The sequence below is a fragment of the Perognathus longimembris genome, chromosome 4 (genome assembly GCF_023159225.1).
Source record: "Perognathus longimembris pacificus isolate PPM17 chromosome 4, ASM2315922v1, whole genome shotgun sequence".
NCBI classification, from domain to species: Eukaryota; Metazoa; Chordata; class Mammalia; order Rodentia; family Heteromyidae; genus Perognathus; species Perognathus longimembris.
In genome coordinates this window covers 28450250-28466468 of record NC_063164.1, presented here as the reverse complement: position 1 = coordinate 28466468, position 16219 = coordinate 28450250, and the positions used below count along the sequence as shown (strand labels likewise).

Below are 16219 nucleotides of genomic sequence, written 5' to 3'. Positions count from 1 at the left end.
AGTAGCCTGCTGCACTTCTCAATACTGGCCAGCAGGGGATACTCCCATAGGCTGAGATGGCAGAGCACTTTGCTTTCTCAGGCCAAGGCAGGGTTCTAGATCAACAGCAAAGGAGTCTTTTTGTTCCCTGGTCCTGGTCCCCCTTGTATTGTATTCATGACGTCAGCATCAAAGAAAAGCAAACAGCCCTGGTCATGGCAGTATTTCTCAAATAAGATGGTACTGGCATCCCAGTGGACAATCCATTACATAAAACAGACACATTGCAAACTATTTCGCATCCTAGGCTCTTGCTTGCTGAGGGCCAACAGCGGTCTCCAGTCATGATGACAAAATGCACCCCCATCGAGATTTTCAGTCCTCTTGCCTCTGACCCACCGCCTTCCCTCTGCCAACACTCTGAGAAGATGAGAGCTGCTCAACTGAGAACCATTTGAAGGAAACTAGAGTTTCCTGGTATTTCCTACTCAATCTGATGAAGCTGTCACTCCCACAGAGAGCCTTCATGTCCAGTTCAGAGGTTGCAGGATGCAGCCAAGGAAAACATCACAGGTGGCATTGGTGCTCTAGACAACCTCTCCAATCCAGGAACCTCTAGTTGACAGACTCACATCAGGAGACAAACAAGATGAGTATACAGAGAATGAAAAGAAAGGGAGAGAAACACCTCCACCCCTGCTACCAAGACTTGCGATCTGAGCCTGGTCCTTTTACTATCTGGTGCATATTCCCCATGGCCACCCCAGCCAGTGAAGGAACACTGCCCCCAGCTGTCTCTGCCTTGCCTCCGCTGGGTTGAGGGACATTTCCCTGTGCTGCCATAGCAACCGGGAAACAACCTCTGCTCACAATGAGGAGGACCCACTGGGGCCCAGATCGGTAGATGCACACAACTGGTAACAGAGCAACCAGGACCAAGGGACAACAAGGGCTTCGGCAGGGAGGAGAGGGAGAGGCGGGTGTCCACAGAGTAGACAATCCAGGACTTGAGGCGTCTGGGCATGGAGTTTGTTTTTTCACTCCACAAAGATGCACACTGTCTACACTGTGTGGCTGGTTGTTACTAAGAAGCTGCTGTAAGAAGGGGAAAAAAATCTATGTCATAAAAGGCCCAGTGTTTGTGGTTTCCCTCAGCTTGCTGCTGAGCTTCAGAAATCTTGAGGTGTGAGCCGTTTTTGAGCCTTCAAAACCAAGATGAACTGCTCTTGAGAGGCAGTAGTAGAGGAAAAACATGTTGAACCTCTCTCTCCTGAGCCGAGGCCATGGGAAATTGGTCCAGAGCAAACAGAAGTTGGAAGTCTATTTTGAACCAGAGGTGAGTCTTACAGCTTAAAAAAAAAAAAAAAGAGGCACACTTAGAAAGGGGGTGGGCAAGGAGGAAAAGCTCTGTCTTTCTACTTGGGAGTGAAATGGGGGTGGTCTGGTGTGTGTTGGCAGTAAGGTGGTAAGATGGTGGGCATCACTAGTAGATCTTCCTACCGTCATGCAACTCAAGAAAGTGATATAGTTTGTCTGACACCCCAAGATAATCATTGGGCCATTTTCCTTTCCCTTGCACCCTGACTTATAAGCTCCTTTACTTGAGACTAAAGGAAAATCCAAATTGTTTGGAATTTAGACTGTTTGGTTTCAAACCAGAATTCCCACTAGGGTTCCAGGCAAGCAAAAGGTGGTTTGGGTTTTAGAAATCAGGCTCTGCAGCTGAAATGCTGTGTGTACTCAGGCTATTTCAGTGGCTTCCTTGAACTTTCTGGAACTCAACCCACAGGATTCATATAAGCCAAAGGGTGGGGGGCGGATTTTAAAGAGGTGGCAAAATTTCCTTATTGCCCTGGAATCTTATGTCTTGAATCCTGCTAGGGATAAGAAATCTACTTAAGATGCTTTGCAAATGTGGGTCAAACAGAGATTTCCATTGTCAAGGAAGATTGTCCTGATATTTGACCTTTAACCATGCTAAAAAGACATAAAATTTCAAAGGATCACTATGGCCAATGGCATTTACTTACTGAGATATAATACCACTTTATAGGCTCCTAAAGAACCAAATTAAGTAATGTTACATAGCATCTGGAATGTATAGGAATTCTTCTGGATAAAGAAGTGGTGGGTTTAGATGATTTTCTCCAAGTTAAACTCCCAATGAGTAGAGGTCTGATTTCAAAGTTATCTGCTGCCCTTGATAATTCTGACTACTTGCATACCAGGAAACTTTAACTGGCTTGTAACCCGTACTCCACCCTATTAAGCCTCCAGACATGAATAGTTCTCCTGAACGTTGTATGGAATAAAACAGGATGATTGCCTAGGTTCTAATTAATCTTGAGATGTGGGGAGAAGAATAATTATGTTCCACAATTCCATACAAACACTTCAGAGAAACATCAGGAACTGAAAACTAAGATGAAGCACTTTGCATAGGAGTATTTGCTATAGAAGGTACAGATTGAGGCAGCTTCTTCTCACTGCAGGATTACTTGAACTGGAAATCCCCAGAAGACTACATCCTGGTCAGCAAACCTCAGGATGATGGCAGTGCTGACCAGCACTGCTGGAACCTCTTTCTTCCAAAGACATTCAGCACCAGGAAGGGGGCTCTCATCCTCTATTCAGAAGGCTTAGCTATGTCATCATGGCCGTCCCAAGAGAGAAGAGGACCCTACCGCCCCAAAAGTCACAGAAAGAGGCTGGATCCTGAACTGCACACACTTCAAGACCTCAAAAAAGCCATCTTGGCATATGGACGGAAACAGGTAGGCAGAGCAGTTTGGAGAAGAGATTGCATACCTGTAAATCTAGTCTCAGTTTCTCTTTCCTAAATAAGGTATGAACTGTTAGGCTCATGCCTATAATCCTAGCTACTCAGGAGGCTGAGATCTGAGGATCATGGTTCAAAGCCAGCCCAGGCAGGAAAGTCCATGAGACTCTTATCTCCAATTAACCACCAGAAAACTGGAAGTGGTGCTATGGCTCAAAGTGGTAGAGCACTAGCCCCAAGCAAAAAGAGCTTAAGGACAGCACCCATACCCTGAGTTCAAGCCCCATGAATGACAAGAAAGAAAGAAAGAAAGAGAGAGAGAGAGAGAGAGAGAGAGAGAGAGAGAGAGAGAGAGAGAGGGAGGGAGGGAAGAAGGAAGGAAGGAAATGAAAAAGGAATGACAACCTCAGTTCCCCATTCCTTCATTTCTAGGATGGAATTATACACTTAGGCAGACCTTCCACCCGCTATCATCATGAGGCTTACATAGATAATACATGGAAAAGGACTCTGAACGCATAAAGTGCTCTGGTGCCAGCGTTTTGTATTTCTAGTTATAGTAGCAGAACAGTTACCTCTTTTAGTTACTTTCCATTATAGTAACACAAGTCCCTTTCAGCATTCAGACAGATTCAGGTCAGCAGACACTTCATCGGAACCTTGCATTCTGTCTCCTCGCCACAAGCATAATAACCCCCGCCCCCCCCCCCCCCCGGATGTTCTTTGTACACATGGCCCCTGCTTTATAAACCTACACATGCCACTTCATGGAATTCTAGGTTAGAGAAAGTGGGTAACTCCAAAGTTTATATAGTTTCTGCCGATCAATAGAAGCATTAGATTCTGACACCTGACCCTTCATACACTGGCCTTCTCTCCCATGTCTAGCCACATCTGCCACTTGTTCTTATTACTGCCTCAACCACCAATGTGACTGACTAGCTCATCTCAACAGCCCCCTTTTATGACCACACTTTGACACATACGTCTACAGCTAACTGACTCCTTTAAAATACAACTCAAATATCATCTCCTGCTAGTGGCTCACACCTGTAATCCTAGCTACTCAGGAGGCTGAGATTTGAGGATCACAGTTTGAAGCCAGTTGGGGTAAGAAAGTCTCCTGAGACTCTTATCTCCAATTAACCACCAGAAAACACAGCTCAAAGTGGTAGAGCACTAGCCTTGAGCAAAAGATCTCAGGGACAGGGCCCAGGCCCAGAGTTCAAGCCCCATGCCCACCACCAACAACAACAAAAATCATCTCCTTACTAAAGGCATCTCCTCTCCTAGGCAGATGTACCTCATGGATTCATCCTTTGTAAACATTCCATTCTGTTATGCATTGATTGTTCATCTCTTTGACCATCAGCCAACCCCCATCTCTAGGGAAGGGAATATGTTGAAACTGTTGCCTTAAATGTTTGTGGAATGAGTAATTTGGTCATGCATGATGTTTTCAATGTTTCTTAGAATATCTGTCATTATCATTATTGGACAGTCTATCATCCATCTCCACCCTGGACAAAACTTCCAAGAGAAAAGACTCCTCAACCTGCTTCCCCTCTTTCATAGCAGAGGGGACCTTGATCAAATGCCCAATTATTCTTTGTCTTGAAATCATAAATTTTTGAAAATGGTTATCAAACGTTTGCTGTGACTTTATGGCTGTTGTTCTGTTTACTCCTTGCAATGGCCTTATGAGATATGATTTTCCATAGCACCCTCCTTCGTTTGATTGTTTATTTGGAGGTTTGTTTTTTTGAGATAGGACCTCATGCTGTAGCCTTGTCTGGCCTCAAACTTGTGATCTTACTGTATCAGTGTGCTGAGTGCTAGGATTATAGGCATGACCCAACATATTGGCCTACTTTCATGGAAGAAGAAGTTAAAGTTCAGAGTTACGTAACTTGCCCAAGGCAGAAGCCTTGTAAATGAGAGCCAGGATTCAAACCTGACACTATCAAACTCTATATCACCACCAGTGTTAGAGTACTTGCTTAGCAAACTGTGATACAAATTCAGCCTACCAATAACCACAATATCTTTCTCAGGGTCAGTATTTCTTTGTCCAAATAAGCTAGGTCAAACGTAAAAAGAAGGGGCTGGGAATATGGCCTAGTGGCAAGAGTGCTTGCCTCGTACACATGAAGGGCTAGGTTCGATTTCTCAGCACCACATATATAGAAAATGGCCAGAAATGGCGTTGTGGGTCAAGTAGCAGAGTGCTAGCCTTGAGCAAAAGGAAGCCAGGAACAGTGCCCAAAGTTCGAGGGCCAGGACTAGCAAAAAAAAAAAAAAAAAGAAAAAACAAACCTATATTCTAAATAAAAGAGCCCAAATGAAGATCACAAAACCTACATAACTCAGACCTGGGAGAATCTAGATTGTTCTAAGGAAGTATAATTCCGTGCCTAAAGCATCTTCCAGAATCTCCAGTTCTATGTATTAGTCTGGTGACACAATGTAGTTATTTCTCTGGAATTTATGCCTTCCTATTCTGTACCTTTTCCCATGGCTTCACTTCCTAAGGAGCAAAGTTAAACTAAGAGATTCCATGTCAGAGTTCTCAGATGTCTAGATACATAGAAATATGTTCCTTGCTTGCTGCTTTGTTTGTTTGGTTGTTGTATTTAAACAGAGGAAATTTTGTTCAACCTTCCTAAGGTTAAAACTATTATTGTGTTAGGGGGTTTGAGGAAGGAGATTCCCCATCCCTCCAAGACTCTACCACTCAGAAACAGTCTCAAGCAAAAAGATGGGTTTATTGGGGAAGTATAAAGCAAACTGACTGACCAGGGACACAGAACAGACTTGGGAGCTGAACTGTGACAATAAAAAGCGGGCTGATGGGCCAGGGACACAGTGCAGACTCGGGAGCTAACATTGTGACCCTGAGCAGTCCTCAAGTTGGGGTTTATAAGCGTAGTACAGATATAGGGGTTGACACAGCGGGTAGAGCAAGCAACAAACAAGTTAAGCAAGCCATTTACAGAAGCAGAATTTGGGGGTCAGATTGACCTAATAATCAAGATGGAGTCAGCTCTACTCCCCCCAACATTTCCTACCATGTTTCTCTAGTCAAGATCGACTCAGCTGTACTCCCTACAACACTTGAGGCCTCTTATTTATTCAGCTTCTCCATACTTCGAAATAAAATAGCTATAAAGCCTAGATAATTATAATTTGTGATTTTTTTAAATGATCATCAGTCATACTCTTTTAACATAGCAGAATTCCATAATGTCTTTCAAGTCATCGTAAATATTAAGCAATTTTCAAATTGTTTTGGTATATTCCTACAAATATACTCTTACATTTTTAGAATATTGTAAGGCTAGTAATAGTTTTCAAATGTTCATCTTTTTTGAAGCATTTTGATTATATATATTATTAAATTATCAAAATGCTTTTTGTATGGAAAAATATAAAGGTTTACATCATATAACTCTGAGGGGACAATACTTAGAGTCAATTTTGAAAATATTCAAATGACTGTCTTAGTCTAATTTCCATTGCTGTAGCTGAATATAATAGATAGCGTAGTATACAGAAAGCAGAGGTTCTAGAGGCTGCTTGGCTCCCAGGCATAGTATTGGCATCTGCTCCACATCTGCTGAGGGTCTTCTTGCTGCGTTATAACATGGCAGACAATATAGGTAGAAAGACAGAGCAAGTGAGCAGGCTTAGTTCTTCCTTCCTCTTCTTATTACATCACTAATGTCATCCTCATCTAATTCTAATTACCTCACAAAGACTCATCTTCTAAAATAATATCAACAGTCTAGTCCATGACTATACTTAGTGGTTACATGGCATTTTAATGGGTTTTTACCAAACTTGTCCAACATGCGAAATTTTACAGGACACATGCAAATCATGGCAATGCCTCTATATTAAAATTATCTGTCTTAAAATTAAATTCACAGGGCATATCATTTCTCGATCTCACTGAAAGACAGACAGCTTAGACAATTGTAGCAGAATTCAACCAAATTCCCTTATAAATGTAGTTGCATTTAAAAGTGCTGTCAGCCTTGTCCTACTGAATGGCTCCATGTTGGTTCCATATTGTCTAGTTTCTCCCTGCATCCTAATACGCACAGCATTTAATCATTCGTTATGTTGAGCCAGTGTCTAACCCATGAAGGAATGTTCAGCTTATCCATCAAGTAAGAAAATAGTGTGAGAAATACCTATGCAAATCATTCATTTTTTTCTACTTAAGCATAACAGACTCATCATCAAGTAGGAAATACAAAAAAGGAGGAAGGATAGTAAATTACCTTTTATTCTTTTAGCAAAACATCTGGAGGATGGAAGCTAACTTTGCCAATCATGCTATTTGTTTGGTTGGGTCCCTAAGAAGTAAAAACGTTACCTGGTGTTTTGTTTTGTTTGTTCCCATACTGGGGCATGAACTCAGGGCCTGGGCACTGCCCCTTAGCTTTTCCACTCAAGGATGACACTCGACCACGTGAGCCACAGCTCCACTTCTAGCTTTTTGCTAGTTAATTGGAAGTAAGAGGCTTGTGGACTTTTCTGCCTAGGCTGGCTTTGAACTGTGATTTTCAGATCTCAGTCACCTGAATATCTAGGACTACAGGTGTGAGCCACTGGCACCCAGCATATTATCTAATGTCTGTCCCACAAAGTGTCATGGAGGCAGCAGGGATGTGAGAGGGAGAAAGTGACAGGCTGTGCTCTTCTTCCTCCAGTGCATTCATTTGAGCAGAGGTAGAGGCTATGACAAACGTAGTTGTAAGAGAAACATTGTCAGCCCAGCCTCTGAGTTCAAAAGTAATGTCTACAGCACTCACACACTGACATCTCTTGTTGGGCCTCAGTTGTTTTTTGGTTTTATTTATTTTTGTTTGTTTGTTTGTTTTAGCATTTTTAGCATCGCTCCATTTGTATACTCCATCTATAGTCCTAGCTGAGTGCTAGGATTGCCTCCAATTTAAAGGAAGAAAAAATAGAGACTGACATGAAATAACTTACCTAAATTATACAACTAAGCCATAGAGCAATAAGTGGAGCTTGGACAGCTAACCGAATTCAAAGTTCCACTACTGACATGTTCCTTGAAGAAAAAATACAACTCCCAGTTTTCACTGCATTCATAAAAAGTGGCTGTGGTGTGACAAGCACAGTAGCTTACATCTGTAATCGGAGCTACTAGAGAGACTAAGAGAAGTAGAATCATGGACCCTGACCAGCCTGAACAAGAAACTTGAGGGGCTGGGGATATAGCCTAGTGGCAAGAGTGCCTGCCTCGGATACACGAGGCCCTAGGTTCGATTCCCCAGCACCACATATACAGAAAACGGCCAGAAGCGGCGCTGTGGCTCAAGTGGCAGAGTGCTAGCCTTGAGCGGGAAGAAGCCAGGGACAGTGCTCAGGCCCTGAGTCCAAGGCCCAGGACTGGCCAAAAAAAAAAAAAAAAAGAAAGAAAGAAAGAAACTTGAGAGATCTTCAGTCTCAACAGCAGCAGCAGCAATGCTGATGTGCTAGCATGCATCTAGCCTCATAACAGAAAGCACAACTAGGAGGATCAAAGTCCAGGCCAGATTGACAAAAAGTGAGATCCTATATCAAAAGTAATCAGAGCAAAAAGGGTGGCAAATGTAGTTCAAGTGGTAGAATATCTGCCTAACAAGTACAAAGCTCTAAGTTCAAGCCCTAGAACAACAACAAAAAAAAAAAAAAAAAAAAAAAAACTTGGGGGGCTCATCTCCAGCACTGCATAAAAAAGCAGTGGAAAATTTGGGGTCTTCTCCAAATTTTGTAAAATATTCCTTAAGCTAACCCTTTTATAATTCTAAGGAAACAAATCAGATTTTCATTAAAATCAATCATTATGGACAACATTTTTATAGTTCACCTTATATATGATCCAATAGACTCTTGTTTGTCAAGCCTTTATGTCCTTCATCCATCAGCTTCTTTGCATAGCAAACATAAATTATATAGTTATATTATATATTACTATATATTTTATACTACATATTGTTTTATAATAATAGTAGCTAACACTTACCTAGAACTTTCTATTATACCAGTCACCATTCTAATCTTTATATCTTATTAACTCATTTGACGTCATGACAACCATCTTAACTATCATTATACGTACTAGTCAGTGACAAGAAGTACATTCACACTGTGGTACAATCACTACTATCATCCATTTTCAAATTTTGTTTCATGCTACCTAACAGAAGCTGTGTGTCGATTCCACATTAACATCTCATTCCCCCAGTCCCTGACATCCTCTTTTCTACTTCATTTTCTATGAATTTAACTCCTTTAAGTACTTCGTGAGTGGGATCACTGTGTCTGATCTTTCATGTCTGGTTCATTTCACTTAATCTAATGTCTTTAAAGTTCATTCATGTTGCAACATGTACCAGAATTGCACTCCTTTTGAAATCTAGGTAATATTCCATTGTGTATGTGTGTATCACATTTCTCTTAATGCACACATCCATCGGAGGACACTTGGATTGCTTTCAAATTTTGGCTACCATGAAGAATGTCTTAAGAACACAAGTACAAAAGTATCAGTTTGTATTTCTGCTTTCAGTTCTTCTATGACTATATCCAGAAGTGAAATGGCAGATGACATGGTAATTCTGCGTTCTCATTTCTCTATATCCTCACTCACACTGGGCTTTTGTCTTCTCTTTTAATTTTCATGGTAACCATTCTAATAGTGACAAAGCATCTCACTGCAGTTTTGATTTACACCTCCCTAGAGACAGTTGACATTGAGCATTTTGTCATGTGCTTCATCGCCATTATTTATATGTCCTTTAGGAGGAAAAAAAAACCTTCAATTTTGGAGCACCTTTTTGACAAAATATCTATTCAAGTTATTTGCTAATTCTTAAATTGGGCCAGTATTTATTGGCGAGTTGTAAAAGTTCTTAAATATTCTAAATGAATTTTACAAATATTTCTTCTTATTCTGCAGGTCATTTTTTCACTCTAATAGTATCATTTTGTTGTTGGGGATGGTGGGCTTGAAATCAGGGCCTGGACACTATCCCTGAGCTCTTTTGCTCAAGCCTAGTGCTCTACTACTTTGAGCCACTGTACTATTTCCTGTTTTCTGGTGGTTAACTGGAGATAAGAGTATCATGGACTTTTCTGCCCGGGCTGGCTTTGAACCACACCATCCTCAGATCTCAGCCTCCTGAGTAGTTAGGGGTACAGGTGTAAGCCACCAGCACCCACATAATAGGGTCTTTTGTGGCACAAAACCTTTTTTTTTAATTTTGTGCATGTGTGTGTGCACGCGCACACATGCATGTGCCAGTATCCAAACTGAAGTTGGGTTCTTACCTTACACTATTTAAAAAATGAACTCAAGATGTAGCAAAGACCTAAATATATAAGAGCTAAAACTGAAACTCTTAGAAGAAAACCTGGGAGAAAAGCTTCACGATTTGCATTTGGCAACCTCTTGGTTATGACACCAAAACATAAGCAAAAAGGGAAAAAATAGATAAGTTAGATTTCATCAAAATAAAAAGCATTTACTTGGGCTCTGGTGGCTCACGTCTGTAATCCTCGCTACTCACAAGAGTGAGATCCGAGGATTGCAGTTTGAAGTCAACATTGGTAGAAAAATCCATGAGGCTCTTAGCTCCAATTAATCACAAAAAAAAAAAAAAAATGAAGCTGTGTCTCAAGGCTTGAGAGAAAAAGTGAAAAAGCTAAGGGACAGCACCTAGGACTAGCATTAAAAAAAAAAAAAGAAAAAAAACCTTTGATGCCAAATTATTTGATCAAGAATCAAAACCTGTTACTATATTGCATTCATGAGAAAATTTTAATTGTTTCATTATTTTCTTCTATATGGCCTGGTATGTCAATGATGTATAGAGAGATTGCATCATTAGCACAAAATCTTAGCGATTAGACCTGCAGAGAAAGGGGCTGGCTGAAAATGTGCAAGGCTGATTTAAGCCAGGTAGCGCCTGCAGAAGTCTTTTCAGGCTTTCAGCTGTGATGTCACATCTCTTCCCCTCTCACCCTGCCCCCACCTCTGTCCAGGTGCACAGTCCCGGGACTGTCTCCACTCACAACTACGTAGGTACAACAGTGGATAGTCACTGTCTGTGCTAACATTCGCTCTTTGCCAGAGTACACTAAGACCAGTCCTATTCCTGAGAGCAGGACTTCAGGCTGGAATCAGAACTGCTGGGAACAGGGCAGGGAGTCATGGGGAACTAGAGATTAAATAATTACATCTTTCCATTCAACTGAATTAACGACTAGTGTGCAGTTATTAAGTAGCCAGTGCCAGAGTAGTGCTGACATGTAACAGATTTCTACAGTCATTGGATATCATGATAGTTGCCAGACTATGGCAGGAAGAGAGCATAATTGTAACTAACAGGAGTGTGAGATCTAATGAGAAAGGTAGATTTATGTCCCAGTAGCACTTGATATAAAACAGTCTGAGAAAACACGGACTAAACTGGTGTGCCATGCAAGTATAAAGAAGGCAAGGATGGTGACTGCCTCTCATCATCATCATCATTTTAATTGTATATACCTATGGAGGGCAGGGTGTATATATATATATATATATATATATATATATATATATATATATATATATATAATACATCCAGGGTAGTTAGCATTTCCATCACTTCAAGCATTTTCTTATTTTTTTCTTTTATTAAGCCAGGCTCATTTGGAAATGCTTATAGTCCACCTAATCAGGAAGCAGAAAAAAAATCACTTGAGACCAGTTGTTTAAAGCTAGTCTGGGAAACAGGCTGTCTCAAAAATATTTTTTATAGGGGCTGGGAATATGGCCTAGTGGCAAAAGTGTTTGCCTCGTATACATGAAGCCCTGGGTTCAATTCCCCAGCACCACATATATAGAAAATGGCCAGAAGTGGTGCTGTGGCTCAAGTGGCAGAGTGCTGGCCTTGGGCATAGAGAAGCCAGGGACAGTGCTCAGGCCCTGACAAGCCCCAGGACTGGCAAAAAAAAAAATATATATATATATATATACATATATATATACATATATAAAGACAGAATATTGAAAGCTGCAGAAGAGAATAAACATATAATGGGCACACCCATTAGAATAATGACTGTAAGGAGGGGCAGGGAAGGGCATAAAATTCAAGCCCTAAAAGAACATTTGCCAATGTAGTCTAGTGAAACTATTTTTCATAGTTGAGGGAAAAATAAAAATCATCTATGATAAACAAAAGCTAAAGGAACTTAAAACTACTAAACCAGCCTGTAAAAAATACTGAAATGAATCTTAATGCACAGAAGAAAATGCAAAACAGAAAAATACAAAAAAGAATAAACTTATCAGATTAGTAGAGTCCCAAAGCTGAAAAAAGAAAAAAGACAGCAAAGGATCAAAGGAAATACGATATACCTTTTGATATTAATGTTAAATCTTAACAGTCTTATCAATCAAAAGACAGAGCAGGGGCTGGGAATATGGCCTAGTGGCAAGAGTGCTTGCCTCCTATACATGAAGCTCACGGTTCGATTCCCCAGCACCACATATATGGAAAACGGCCAGAAGGGGCACTGTGGCTCAGGTGGCAGAGTGCTAGCCTTGAGCGGGAAGAAGCCAGGGATGGTGCTCAGGCCCTGAGTCCAAGGCCCAGGACTGGCAAAAAAAAAAAAAAAAAAAAAAAAAAAGACAGAGCAGTAGCCTAGATTTAAAAGCAAGACACAGTTTGGTGCTGGTTGCTCATGCGTGTAATCCTAGCTACTCAAGAGGATGGGATCTGAGGACCATGAATTGAAGCTAGCCCAGGCAGGAAAGTTTGTGAGACTCTTACCTCCAATTAACCACCAACAAGCTGAGTGTTATAGAGTGCTAGCCTTGAACAAAAAATGCTCAGAGACAGTGCCCAGACCCTAAGTTCAAGCCCCAGGACTAGCACACAAAAATAGTAGACTATTCCCTTCCCCCAATAACGTCTCTGACTTATGAGCTCAGTGTTTTCCTAGCATGTGCAAGTCTCTGGATTAAATCCCTAGCTCTGAAAACAAAAAAAGCAAACAAACCAAAAGGCTATTTGATTAGCAACCCAAATATAGCCTGTTTCTTTCTCTGCCCCTCCCCATTGATCAACAGCTTCTTTAAAGTTCTATGTAGACTTGCAATGTATCTCAAATTTATTCACCTTTTATCTTCCTTTTACCCTTCCACCTTCTCATACTAAGTAGATTTTTAATTAGATTCATGTTCTGTGTTTATTTCTATACATAGTTATATATGTTACATCCCTAGCTCTTGGGGTTTTTTTTGGCCAGTCCTGGGGCTTGGACTCAGGGCCTGAGCACTGTCCCTGGCTTCTTTTTGCTCAAGGCCAGCACTCTGCCACTTGAGCCACAGCGCCACTTCTGGCCATTTTCTGTATATGTGGTGCTGGGGAATCGAACCCAGGGCCTCATGTATATGAGGCAGGCACTCTTGCCACTAGGCCATATCCCCAGCCCTAGCTCTTGGTTTTTTGAGTTTGGGTTTTGCTATGTAGCTCAGGGCTGGCCTTGAACTCTCACTTTCTTACCCCTGCTCTTTGTGTGCTGCAATTACAGGTGTGTGCTCCATTGCTGTCAGGACAGATGACCTTAAAATGAGGGTATTACTATGTATTGTCTGGATAGGCCCAATGCAGTCACAAGTATTCTTAAGTGGGAGAATGGAGGATCAAAGTGACAGACTAATTAACAATAAACAGAAAGGTGTTTTTAAACCACCTACGGCAAGTATTGAGCATGTACTTTATATAGCTCGGTTCATTGAATCCTTCCACCAAGGACTACATCTCCAATTAACTAGAAAAAACGAAGGCTGTAGGCACAGCATAGTGATAGCGTATCAGCCATGAGCAGGTGTTTGAGGCCCTGAGTTCAAGTCCAGATGCCAATACACACACAAAAAAATGCAGAATGGATTCTGAGATTATATTCAATCAGATAACAAGAATGCCACGATTGATTAGTGATGCCTGCCATGGACAAAGGGGCAAAGATATCAATACAGGTACCACATGTTTGCTAATCTGTGCTTAACCAATCATCCTGAGAGTTTCTGCATCATTTAAGTGTTAACTCACTCCACCTTTTAAGATTATAATGAGGTAAAAGGTCTTTGTAAATAATATAAACTCCTACTGAATTGTATGATGTTATTATCCATTTATCCTCCCACAAAGTCATGCATGGCAGAACCGACTTTGCCAGAAAGGTTCTCAGAAAACTCTGCTAGCTGAAATGAAATGCAATCAAGCCAAATAGTTTCAAAATGCCAGGCTCCCTGTGTGTCTGTCCCAATATCTGTGTTAAAAACACAGTGCAGAGGCTGATTTACACACCAGCTTTCCCACTGCAGGACAGAGACATTTTTGGAGGGATTGAAACATGATTTCCTCAGGCTGAACTGGGTAATGGGTTTTCTTCTGAGGCTCTGTCTTCAACATAGGGTCTGGTATTCATCATTCCTCCTTCTCTTTCCAACTGAAAATCTGCAGGGACTTTTCCCAGCTTTGCTCTGTGGGTTCCAGGTTTATGTCTATTAACCAAGGCATCTGGTTTTTTGGTGCCTTCTGGCACCTTCTGGGCATCTCTGGATTACTGAGAGGCTTGGAGGCTCTGCAGCTGTGCTGTTTCCTGACTGATGTCCCCACAGAGGGAACAGGACATTGCCTGGCAACCTTACCTCTACTTCCGAAGTCAGCCCGGGATCCAGGCCCAACGGCAGATCCAGCCTGGTTATTCAGCCAAGAGATACCTGCGAGGACTCTTGAGGACATGGACCCCCAACACCATGTACAGACTCCAGTATGCAGGTCAGTGGGGAAGTGGGAGGGGTGAACCTCAGCATCTCTCCTTCTGCTGGAAATATCAAACCAGTTTGGTATTAAAGCCAAGTCCCCCTGCCCCGGTAGCCCACAGGCCTCCAACACACCCTGTCTGACCCTTTCTCTCCTCCACATTTGCAGAAGGAAGGGCAGCCAGGAGCCTTACCTTTACTTCCACCCCTCACACTCAGAACCTCACATACCACACACCAAGCCCAAACTTTCTACCCAATCTTCCCCATTCATAGGACTCAGAGTGAAGAGTGGTGTGGGGGGGCTGGGGGAGGTGGCGGAGAGAGAGATACAAAGAAGCAAAGTATTTATCCAAAGTCATTTAGCCAAAAGCAGAGCTGGGACCAGATGTGAGATCTTCCCTAATAATATTGCTCACAGTCTTCCCAACACTTAGTGGCTCTGTCTCAGGTGATCTCAGGTCCTCCAGGAAATGCAAACGCGAAAACTCTCTCACAAAATGCAAATATGGAGCTCTCCCACAAAATCCCCTCCGGAGTGTGGTGCATTCTTCTGTAGACTGGAAAACTCCAATTCACTCTGCATAGACTTCAAAAACAGGAAATGGGGATTTGAACTGCCAGACTTAGCATAGGCACACATATCTCCACGCACTTAAACTTGCAAGATTTAGCACAAATGCATCTTCTTTTAAAAGCATTCATTGTTGGGGCTGGGAATATGGCCTAGTGGCAAGAGTGCTTGCCTCCTATACATGAAGCTCTGGGTTCGATTCCTCAGCTCCACATATATAGAAAAGGCCAGAAGTGGCGCTGTGGCTCAAGTGGCAGAATGCTAGCCTTCAGCGAAAAGAAGCCAGGGACAGTGCTCAGGCCCTGAGTCCAAGCCCCAGGACTGGCAAAAGAAAAAAGAAAAAAAAAGGTATTCATTGTTTATCTGAAACTTAGATGTAGCTGGGCATCCTGTATTTTATCTGGCATACTTATTGTGGATGAGGGGTTAGGGTAAGCTGGGCCAGTTCCCACGCTGATGTTTGTAACTTTTTAGCATCAACTAACAGAGAAGACCAAAGGAATCCTGGCTTTCTTTTTTACTTTATATGTTTACCCTGGGAAAGGAGAGAAAATATCTCTCTGCCCAGTAAGTACTAACTTGAAGCAAAATGAGAGATGTGGGCTGGGGTGGCAACTGGTTTAACTTTGGTGACAATTCCATGTACATACAGACGATTGTATTTATTTGACACTTGTGAGAGAAGTGCCTCTTAACCAAAAATATATTTATCATTGGATAGGGCCTAGGTGGTGCAGACCACTGCCTTATAATCTAGGCCCAACATCTTTAAGGCTGGAGATCCCTCTACACAACACAAAATGTCTCAGACCCCTCCCTAGGAACCATATGGCTAAATATGTGACCTAAGCAAAGAACGCTTAGATGCAAGAGGCCCCTTGCCAAAGTCCCCCCTTGAAAGGATGCCCTCAAGCTGGAGCAACAGTGGTGACATTGGTGGGAAGCCACACTCTAGCCCAGTGTCCTTACCATGCTCTCCTCTCCCATCTCAGAGGTGACCAGCTTCATGATTCTAGTATGCTCTCTGCCCCTTTTGGTTCCACTTCATGAT

The 16219-nt window shown here is 42.0% G+C and overlaps 1 protein-coding gene across 1 annotated transcript in view; it reads left to right on the top strand.

Moving 5' to 3' along the window:
- Nucleotides 1-1231: 1231 nt before the first annotated feature.
- Nucleotides 1232-16219, top strand: part of Kiaa2012 (KIAA2012 ortholog) — a 97974-nt gene continuing 82986 nt past the window's right edge. Inside the window, exons 1-3 of the mRNA XM_048345740.1 lie at nucleotides 1232-1315; nucleotides 2472-2753; nucleotides 14451-14610. Of these exons, the coding sequence (XP_048201697.1) occupies nucleotides 1232-1315; nucleotides 2472-2753; nucleotides 14451-14610 (526 nt within the window). The remainder of the gene's footprint in view (nucleotides 1316-2471; nucleotides 2754-14450; nucleotides 14611-16219) is intronic.